Source organism: Salmo salar, chromosome 06, assembly GCF_965601325.2.
Source record: "Salmo salar chromosome 06, fSalSal1, whole genome shotgun sequence".
In the NCBI taxonomy this organism is placed as follows: domain Eukaryota; kingdom Metazoa; phylum Chordata; class Actinopteri; order Salmoniformes; family Salmonidae; genus Salmo; species Salmo salar.
Window position 1 is genome coordinate 90162501 of NC_138296.1, and position 11420 is coordinate 90173920.

Sequence of the window (11420 nt, forward strand, 5' to 3'; positions counted from 1 at the left end):
TAACTGACGCAAGCAGTAAAATTAGATATAAAAAACAGATAAAAAACACCTTGTGGAACTGCGGGGACTGAAGCAACACAAACATTGACACACACACACACACACACATACGCACTATACATACACATGGATTTATTACTGTAGATATGTGGTAGTGGAGTAGGGGCCTGCGGGCACACAGTGTGTTGTGAAATCTGTGAATCATTGTAATGTTTTAAAATTGTATGAACTGCCTTAATTCTGCCAGACCCCAGGAAGAGTAGCTGCTGCTTTGGCAGGAACTAATGGGGATCCATAATAAATACAAATACCTCTCGCTCGCTCTCTCACTCTCACTCTCACTCTCTCACTCTCTACCACGCTCTCTCTCTCTACCTCGCTCTCTCTCTCTCTACCTCGCTCTCTCTCTCTGTCTCCATCTTTCCCGCTCCTCTCTCCCCCAGTGTGTCCCCCCCCCACGGAGCCAGAGAACGGAGGGTACAGGTGCCACCCGTCCCCCTGCCCCCGCCTCACCCAGAAGACCGTGATAGAGTACTTCTGTGACGAGGGCTACGCTCTGAAGGGGGACTACAAGTTCCTCACCTGTCAGAATGGGGAGTGGGACGCACCCTTGCAGATCACCTGCCGCCTCAGCCAAGGTAAGATCATCTCTCCTCTCACCCCTCAACCCTCACCTCATACCCCTCATACCCCTCATAACCCTCATACCCCTCATACCCCTCACCTCATACCCCTCACCCCTCACCTCATACCCCTCACCCCTCATTCACCCCTCATACCCCTCATACCCCACACCTCATACCCCTCACCTCATACCCCTCACCCCTCATTCACCCCTCACCCCTCATACCCCTCACCTCATACCCCTCACCTCATACCCCTCACCTCATACCCCTCACCCTCATACCCCTCACCCCTCATACCCCTCAACCCTCACCTCTCACACCTCTCACCCCTTATACCCCTTACCCCTCATTCACCCCTCACCCATCATACCTCTCACCCCTCAACCCTCACCTCATACCCCTCATCCCTCTCACCCCTCATACGATCCCAAGATGGTGTAGCAGTTCAGACGTCCTTTGTCTTCCTCTGTCGTGTCCCGTGTGTGTATGTATATATATATATATATATATATTCTTCGCATATCTTTTTACCTTACCTCAAAACACTCTCCTGCAACCCGCCTCACCAATTTAAAAAAATAAAAGTATTATTTACCTCAAATCTGAAATCCACAACAGAAGCTAGCCAGAGATTAGCCAGTTCACTGGCTAACGTTGGAGTTCAGCTAGCCACGGTTAGCGGTCCTCAGCTATCCATTAGCTCGAAAAGCTATCGCCAATTTTTGTACAGCGCGACTCAGACCAGAGCTTACCGGACCTATTCTCTCTCCATAGCCCCGGACTTCTACCGCAGGCTCTGGACATTTATACCTGGATCTTGCAGCTAGCTAGCTGCTACCTGAGTGACTATTGGCAACGTTGGTCCCGGAGTTAACATAAATTATTCTGGAGCTAGCCAGCTGAAGAGTTCCATCAGCCTCTCCTGGGCTACAATCACCTATCCGGACCCGTTTTACTGCCGATGCGGAGCCCCATCGGGCCTTCACGACTGGACCACCAACGTTATCTGCCCGAGGGAGTTATCCAACTGGCCCCTCCGTCGCGACGTAACCTGAACGCCCATCTGCGGCCCGCAAATCGTTAGCTGTCTTATCGGCTGCTATCTGAATAGGTCTATCGGACAATTTTCTTGGGCCACTATAACTAACTATTTTGCCAATTGGACTGGTCCCACCTACCACACGGAACCCCACTAATCTACAAACGGAATCGCACGAGGTGGCTAAAAACAGACCTCCCTCCATCTTCTACCAGCTTGCTACCTATGGCTCGGCTAGCTATCTAACTCTCACTGGACCCTTTGATCACTCGGCTAAGCATGCCTCTCCTTAATGTCAATATGCCTTGTCCATTGCTGTTCTGGTTAGTGTTTATTGGCTTATTTCACTGTAGAGCCTCTAGCCCTGCTCATTATACCTTATCCAACCTCTCAGTTCCTCCACCCACACATGCTATGACATCTTCTGGTTTCAATGATGTTTCTAGAGACAATATCTCTCTCATCATCACTAAATGCCTAGGTTTACCTCCACTATACTCACATCCTACCATACCTTTGTCTGTACGTCATACCATGAAGCTATTTTATCGCCCCCAGAAACCTGCTCCTTTTTCTCTCTATTCCGGACGTCACAGACGACCAATTCTTATAGCTTTTAGCCATACCCTTATCCTCATACTTCTCTGTTCCTCTGGTGATGTAGAGGTGAATCCAGGCCCTGCAGCGCCTAGCTCCACTCCTACTCCCCAGGCGCTCTCTTTTGATGACTTCTGTAATCGTAATAGCCTTGGTTTCATGCATGTTAACATTAGAAGCCTTCTCCCTAAGTTTGTTTTATTCACTGCTTTAGCACACTCTGCCAACCCGGATGTGCTAGCCGTGTCTGAATCCTGGCTTAGGAAGTCCACCAAAAACTCTGAAATCTTCATCCCTAACTACAACGTTTTCAGACAAGATAGAACGGCCAAAGGGGGCAGTGTTGCAATCTACTGCAGAGATAGCCTGCAGAGTTCTGTCCTACTATCCAGGTCTGTACCCAAACAATTTGAACTTCTACTTTTAAAAATCCATCTCTCTAAAAACAAGTCTCTCACCGTTGCCGCCTGCTATAGACCACCCTCTGCCCCCAGCTGTGCTCTGGACACCATAGGTGAACTGATTGCCCCCCATCTATCTTCAGAGCTTGTGCTACTAGGTGACCTAAACTGGGACATGCTTAACACCCCAGCCATCCTACAATCCAAGCTTGACGCCCTCAATCTCACACAAATTATTAATGAACCCACCAGGTACCACCCCAAAGCCGTAAACACTGGCACCCTCATAGATATCATCCTAACCAATTTGCCCTCTAAAGACACCTCTGCTGTTTTCAACCAAGATCTCAGCGATCACTGCCTCATTGCCTGCATCCGTAATGGGTCTGCGGTCAAACGACCTCCACTCATCACTGTCAAACGCTCCCTGAAACATTTCAGCGAGCAAGCCTTTCTAATCGACCTGGCCCTGGTATCCTGGAAGGATATTGACCTCATCCCGTCAGTAGAGGATGCCTGGTTATTTTTTTTAAATGCCTTCCTCACCATCTTAAATAAGCATGCCCCATTCAAGAAATTTAGAACCAGGAACAGATACAGCCCTTGGTTCACCCCAGACGTGACTGCCCTTAACCAACACAAAAACATCCTGTGGCATTCTAAATTAGCATCGAACAGCCCCCGTGATATGCAACTTTTAAGGGAAGTTAGAAACCAATATACACAGGCAGTTAGAAAAGCTAAGGCTAGCTTTTTCAAGCAGAAATTTGCTTCCAGCAACACAAAAAAGTTCTGGGACATTGTAAAGTCCATGGAGAATAAGAACACCTCCTCCCAACAGCCCACTGCACTGAGGATAGGAAACTCTGTCACCACCGATAAACCCACTATAATTGAGAATTTCAATAAGCATTTTTCTACGGCTGGCCATGCTTTCCACCTGGCTACCCCTACTGCAGTCAACAGCACTGCACCCCCACAGCTACTCGCCCAAGCCTTCCCCATTTCTCCTTCTCCCAAATCCATTCAGCTGATGTTCTGAAAGAGCTGCAAAATCTGGACCCCTACAAATCAGCCGGGCTAGACAATCTGGACCCTTTCTAAAATTATCTGCCGAAATTATTGCAACCCCTATTACTAGCCTGTTCAACCTCTCTTTCGTGTCGTCTGAGATTCCCATAGATTGGAAAGCAGCTGCTGTCATCCCCCTCTTCAAAGGAGGGGACACTCTTGACCCAAATTGCTATAGACCTATATCCATCCTACCCTGCCTTTCTAAGGTCTTCGAAAGCCAAGTCAACAAACAGATTACCAACCATTTCGAATCCCACCGCACCTTCTCCGCTATGCAATCTGGTTTCAGAGCTGGTCATGGGTGCACCTCAGCCACGCTCAAGGTCCTAAACGATATCGTAATCACCATCGATAAGAAACAATACTGTGCTGCTGTTTTCATTGACCTGGCCAATGCTTTCGACTCTGTCAATCACCACATCCTCATCGGCAGACTCAATAGCCTTGGTTTCTCTAATGATTGCATCACCTGGTTCACCAACTACTTCTCTGATACAGTTCAGTGTGTCAAATCTGAGGGCCTGTTGTCCGGACCTCTGGCAGTCTCTATGGGGGTGCCACAGGGTTCAATTCTTGGGCCAACTCTTTTCTGTATACATCGATGATGTCGCTCTTGCTACTGGTGAGTCTCTGATCCACCTCTACGCAGACGACACCATTCTGTATACTTCTGGCCCTTCTTTGGACACTGTGTTAACAACCCTCCAGACGAGCTTCAATGCCATACAACTCTCCTTCCGTGGCCTCCAACTGCTCCTAAATACAAGTAAAACTAAATGCATGCTCTTCAACCGATCGCTACCTGCCCGCCTGTCCTGCATCACTACTCTGGACGGTTCTGACTTAGAATATGTGGACAACTACAAATACCTAGGTGTCTGGTTAGACTGTAAACTCTCCTTCCAGACTCACATCAAACATCTCCAATCCAAAGTTAAATCAAGAATTGTCTTCCTATTTCGCAACAAAGCATCCTTCACTTATGCTGCCAAACATACCCTCGTAAAACTGACCATCCTACCGATCCTCGACTTAGGCGATGTCATTTACAAAATAGCCTCCAATACACTACTCAACAAACTGGATGCAGTCTATCACAGTGCCATCCGGTTTGTCACCAAAGCCCCATATACTACCCACCACTGCGACCTGTACGCTCTCGTTGGCTGGCCTTCGCTTCATAATCGTCGCCAAACCCACTGGCTCCAGGTCATCTACAAGACCCTGCTAGGTAAAGTCCCCCCTTATCTCCGCTCACTGGTCACCATAGCAGCACCCACCTGTAGCACGCGCTCCAGCAGGTATATCTCTCTGGTCACCCCCAAAGCCAATTCCTCCTTTGGCCGTCTCTCTTTCCAGTTCTTTGCTGCCAATGACTGGAACGAACTACAAAATTCTTTGAAACTGGATACACTTATCTCCCTCACTAGCTTTAAGCACCAGCTGTCAGAGCAGCTCACAGATCACTGCACCTGTACATAGCCCATCTATAATTTAGCCCAAAGAACTACCCCTTCCCCTACTGTATTTATTTATTTTATTTATTTTATTTTGCTCCTTTGCACCCCATTATTTCTACTTTGTACTTTCTTCTACTACAAATCTACCATTCCAGTGTTTTACTTGCTGTATTGTATTTACTTTGCCACCATGGACTTTTTTGCCTTTACCTTCCTTATCTCACCTCATTTGCTCACATTGTATATAACTTATTTTTCTACTGTATTATTGACTGTATATTTGTTTTACTCCATGTGTAACTCTGTGTTGTTGTATGTTGTCGAACTGCTTTGCTTTATCTTGGCCAGGTCGCAATTGTAAATGAGAACTTGTTCTCAACTTGCCTACCTGGTTAAATAAAGGTAAAATAAATAAAATACCCCTCATTCACCCCTCACTTCATACACCTCATTCACCCCTCACTTCATATCCTACTGTATGTAGTGTAGTAGGCCGACATCCATATCTAGTTGTCTGAGTCAGACTAAGAGCTCGTTGTCTCAGTAGAACGTTGAGGAACCCTTCAGTTGGTTTCCAAAATTTGTAAAAAGTATCGTCCAGTGGATGCTGTCTCCTGGTTGTCTCCTGGCTGTCCCCTGGCTGTCTCCTGGCTGTCTCCTGGCTGTCTCTCTTAATTAAATTCAATTTCACAATGCTGTATTACATGACAGAAGTAGATATTTGTTCTGCCAAAACAATCCTAAACCTCTCCCCTCCATCTTTTTCTCTTTCTCTGTCTCTCTCTCTGTCTCAGATAAGGAGCTGCGGTCTCCGTTGGCGATGCCAGCGCTGTCCATCGTAGCGTCCACAGCCTCCTCTGTGGCCCTCCTCCTGCTGTTGGTGGTGCTGTTTGTTCTGCTGCAGCCCAAACTCAAGTCCTTCCACCACAGCAGGTACACACACACACACACACACACACACACACACACACACACACACCTTTACCTCTGCATGTGTATTTTGCTCACATTTCGGGCCAGTCAGATCCAGTTTGGTGAAGTTAAAATGTAACTGGTTTTACAAGTTAACAGACCAAGCAAATGAAAATACTGTCAAAGTGAAAGCTGCAGTAGAAATAGTTCACCAGTTAACTAATAACCATACTCAAATCAAACTTTATTTATCACATGCGCCGAATACAAGTGTAGACTTTACCGTGAAATGCTTACTTACAAGCCCTTAACCAACAATGCAGTTCAAGAAAAGTTAAGAAAATATTTACCAAATAAACTAAAGTAAAAAATAATAAAAAGTAACACAAAATAACAATAACGAGGCTATATACAGGGGGTAGCGGTACAGTCAGTGCGGGGGTTCAGGTTAGTAGAGGTAATTTGTACATGTAGGTAGGGGTGAAGTGACTATGCATAAATAATAAACAGCGAGTAGCAGCAGTGTACAAAACAAATGGGGGGGGGGGTCATCAATGTAAATAGTCCGGTGGCCATTTGATTAATTGTTCAGTAGTCTTATGGCTGTTAAGGAGCCTTTTGGTCCTAGACTTGGAGCTCCGGTATCTCTTGCCGTGCGGTAGCAGAGAAAAGTCTAGGACTTGGGTGACTGGAGTCTCTGACAATTTGATGGACTTTCCTCTCACACCGCCTAGTATAATCAGTTGAAGTCAGAAGTTTACATATACCTTAGCCAAATACGTTTAAATTCAGTTTTTCACAATTCCTGACATTTAATCCAAGTAAAAATTCCCTGTCTTAGGTCAGTTAGGATCACCACTTTATTTTAAGAATGTGAAATGTCAGGATAATAGTAGAGAATTATTTATTTCAGCTTTTATTGCTTTCATCACATTCCCAGTGGGTCAGAAGTTTACATAGTATTTGGTAGCATTGCCTTTAAATTGTTTAACTTGAGTCAAACGTTTCGGGTAGCCTTCCACAAGCGTCCCACAATAAGTTGGGTTAATTTTGGCCCATTCCTCTTGACAGAGCTGGTGTAACTGAGTCAGGTTTGTAGGCCTCCTTGCTCGCACACAATTTTTCAGTTTTGCCCACAAATTTTCTATAGGTTTGAGGGCAGGACTTTGTGATGGCCACTCCAATACCTTGACTTTGTTGTCCTTAAGCCATTTTTACCACAAGTTTGGAAGTATGCTTGGGGTCATTGTCCATTTGGAAGACTCATTTGTGATCAAGCTTTAACTTCCTGACTGACGTCTTGAGATGTTGCTTCCACATAATTTTCCTCCATCATGATACCATCTATTTTGTGAAGTGCACCAGTCCCTCCTGCAGCAAAGCACCCCCACAACATGATGCTGCCACCCCTGTGCTTCACGGTTGGGATGGTGTTCTTCAGCTTGCGAGCTTCCCCCTTTTTCCTCCAAACATAATGATGGTCATTATGGCCAAACAGTTCTATTTTTGTTTCATCAGACCAGAGGACATTTCTCCAAAAAGTACAATCTTTGTCCCCATGTGCAGTTGCAAACCGTAGTCTGGCTTTTTTATGGAGGTTTTGGAGCAGTGGCTTCTTAACAAGAAATTTGTGGAGTGGTTGAAAAACAAGTTTTAATGACTCCAACCTAAGTGTATGTAAACTTCCGACTTCAACTGTAGGTCCTGGATGGCAGGAAGCTTTGCCCCAGTGATGTACTGGGCCGTACGCACTACCCTCTGTAGCGCCTTACGGTCAGATGCTGAGCAGTTGTCTCTGGTCCTGTGATTTTAACAGTCAGCACTCATTAGATCTAATGTTAGTAGGCAGCTCTGTTGATTGTGTTGTAGGCCTGGGGGGCTGTCAGGCCTGGGGGGGCCGTGAGGCATGGCGCCATCAAATCAAATTTATTTGTCACATACACATGGTTAGCAGGTGTTAATGCAAGTGTAGCGAAATGCTTGTGCTTCTAGTTCCAACCATGCAGTAATATCTAACAAGTAATCTACCAATTGCACAACAACTACCTTGTACACACAAGTGTAAAGGAATGAATACGAATATGTACATAAAAATATATAAATGAGTGATGGCCGAACGGCATAGGCAAGATGCAGTAGATGGTATGGAGTACAGTATATACATATGAGATGAGTATTGTAGGGTATGAAAACATATAAAGCAGCATTGTTTAAGGTGGCTAGTGATACATTACATCAGGATGGCAAGATGCAGTAGATGGTATAGAGTACAGTATATACATATGAGATGAGTAATGTAGGTTATGAAAACATTATCTAATATAAAGTGGCAAGTGATTAATTGATTACATCAATTTTCCCATTATTAAAGTGGCTTGAGTTGAGTCGGTATGTTGGCAGCAGCCACTCAATGTTAGTGATAGCTGTTTAACAGTCTGATGGCCTTGAGATAGAAGCTGTTTTTCAGTCTCTCGGTTCCAGCTTTGATGCACCTGTACTGACCTCGCCTTCTGGATGATAGCGGGGTGAACAGGCAGTGGCTCGGGTGGTTGCTGTCCTTGATGATCTTTTTGGCCTTCCTGTGACATCGGGTGGTGTAGGTGTCCTGGAGGGCAGGTAGCTTGCCCGCGGTGATGCGTTGTGCAGACCTCACTACCCTCTGGAGAGCCTTCCGGTTATGGGCGGAGCAGCTGCCGTACCAGGCGGTGATACAGCCCGACAGGATGCTCTCGATTGTGCATCTGTAAAAGTTTGAGTGTTTTTGGTGACAAGCCGAATTTCTTCAGCTTCCTGAGGTTGAAGAGGCGCTGCTGCACCTTCTTCACCATGCTGTCTGTGTGGGTGGACCATTTCAGTTTGTCCGTGATGTGTACGCCGAGGAACTTATAACTATCCACCTTCTCCACTACTGTCCCGGCGATGTGGATAGGGGCTGCTCCCTCTGCTGTTTCCTGAAGTCCACGATCATCTCTTTTGTTTTGTTGACATTGAGTGTGAGGTTATTTTCCTGACACCACACTCCGAGGGCCCTCACCTCCTCCTTGTAGGCCGTCTCGTCGTTGTTGGTAATCAAGCCTACCACTGTAGGGTCGTCTGCAAACTTGATGACTGAGTTGGAGGCGTGCATGGCCACGCAGTCGTGGGTGAACAGGGAATACAGGAGAGGGCTGAGAACGCACCCTTGTGGGGCCCCAGTGTTGAGGATCAGCGGGGTTGAGATGTTGTTACCTACCCTCACCACCTGTGGGCGGCCCTTCAGGAAGTCCAGGACCCAGTTGCACAGGGCGGGGTCGAGACCCAGGGTCTCGAGCTTAATGACGAGTTTGGAGGGTACTATGGTGTTAAATGTTGAGCTGTAATCGATGAACAGCATTCTTACATTGGTATTCCTCTTGTCCAGATGGGTTAGGGCAGTGTGCAGTGTGATGGCGATTGCGTCGTCTGTGGGCCTATTGGGGCGGTAAGCAAACTGTAGTGGGTCTAGGGTGTCAGGTAGGGTGGAGGTGATATGGTCCTTGACTAGTCTCTCAAAGCACTTCATGATGACAGAAGTGAGTGCTACGGGGTGATAGTCATTTAGCTCAGTTACCTTAGCTTTCTTGGGAACAGGAACAATGGTGGCCCTCTTGAAGCATGTGGGGACAGCAGACTGGGATAAGGATTGATTGAATATGTCTGTAAACACACCAGCCAGCTGGTCTGCGCATGCTCTGAGGGTGATGCCGTCTGGGCCTGCAGCCTTGCGAGGGTTAACACGTTTAAATGTTTTACTCACGTTGGCTACAGTGAAGGAGAGCCCGCAGGTTTTGGTAGCGGGCCGTGTCAGTGGCACTGTATTGTCCTCAAAGCGAGCAAAAAAGTTGTTTAGTCTGTCTGGGAGCGAGGCATCGTGATCCGTGACGGGGCTGGTTTTTCTTTTGTAGTCCGTGATTGACTGTAGACCCTGCCACATACCTCTCGTGTCTGAGCCGTTGAATTGCGACTCCACTTTGTCTCTGTACTGACGCTTAGCTTGTCTGATTGCCTTGCGGAGGGAATAGCTACACTGTTTGTATTCGGTCATGTTTCCGGTCACCTTGCCCTGATTAAAAGCAATGGTTTGCGCTTTCAGTATTACCGCAAATGCTGCCATCAATCCACGGTTTCTGGTTGGGGAAGGTTTTAATAGTTGCTGTGGGTACAACATCACCGATGCACTTGTTAATGAACTCGCACACCTATTCAGCGTATTCGTCAATGTTGTTGTTCGCAGCAATGCGGAACATATCCCAGTCCACGTGATCGAAGCAATCTTGAAGCGTGGAATCCGATTGGTCGGACCAGCGTTGAACAGACCTGAGGGCGGGAGCTTCCTGTTTTAGCTTCTGTCTATAGGCTGGGAGCAACAAAATGGAGTCGTGGTCAGCTTTTCCAAAAGGGGGGCGTGGGAGGGCCTTATATGCGTCACGGAAGTTAGAATAACAGTGGTCTAGGGTTTTGCCCGCCCTGCTTGCACAACCGATATGCTGATAGAATTTGGGGAGCCTTGATTTCAGATTAGCCCGTCTATGATGAGTTCCACAACCACCTCTAGTCTACACAGGGCTTTGTTAGGACAGAACCATCACGCAGCACCACACCACCAGAAATACTGGGCTGCATGCAATAACCTAAAGCTCTCTCTTCTCCCCCCCCCCCTCTCTCATACACTCATTCTTTCTCTTACATTTTATTCCCCCCCCCCCCTCTCCAGGCGTGAGCAGGGTGTATCAGGCCAGCCAGCCTCCATTGTGGTGGAGGGGCTCCAGGTAGCCCTCCCCTCCTATGAGGAGGCAGTTTACGGTAGCGGAGGTGCCTCCCTCCCACCGCCTCCAGAGTCCCGGGTCCAGATCGTCCTGTCTGCGGGGCCCCAGGGGGCCGAGGGGCCCAGCAGTAGGTCTCAGTCCCACCATCACAGAGAGCTGTGCCTCCCCTCCACCTCCTCCTCCTCCCCTTCATCCTCCCGTCGCGCAGAGACCGTACTAGTCCACCAGGCCCCCTCCTGCTCCTCCTCCTCTTCGTCGTCGTGGGTTACGGAGCACGGAGGAGGTGCGTGTGGTGGTGTCGCGCCCCTGGTCACTCTGGCTAGACGTAGAGACTCCGAGAGCAGCGACCAGCACAGCCTGCTTTCTGTCACCTCCGTAGACGACTTCTCTGATGGTAGGTAGTGTCCTCAACTGTCCAAGGCTTAGCGTTGGCCGTTAAACATTGTGACTGGACTCTCATCCCATCTTTACTTCTACCTGCGTTTATACATACTGTATGTAGCCTGATGCTATGATCTCTATCTCTC

At 47.5% G+C, this 11420-nt stretch overlaps 1 protein-coding gene across 1 annotated transcript in view; it reads left to right on the forward strand.

The window, feature by feature from the left end:
• The window catches only part of susd6 (sushi domain containing 6), a 69987-nt gene that overhangs the window by 55478 nt on the left and 3089 nt on the right, over window positions 1-11420 (forward strand). Inside the window, exons 4-6 of the mRNA XM_014205930.3 lie at window positions 444-638; window positions 5992-6130; window positions 10842-11287. Of these exons, the coding sequence (XP_014061405.1) occupies window positions 444-638; window positions 5992-6130; window positions 10842-11287 (780 nt within the window). The remainder of the gene's footprint in view (window positions 1-443; window positions 639-5991; window positions 6131-10841; window positions 11288-11420) is intronic.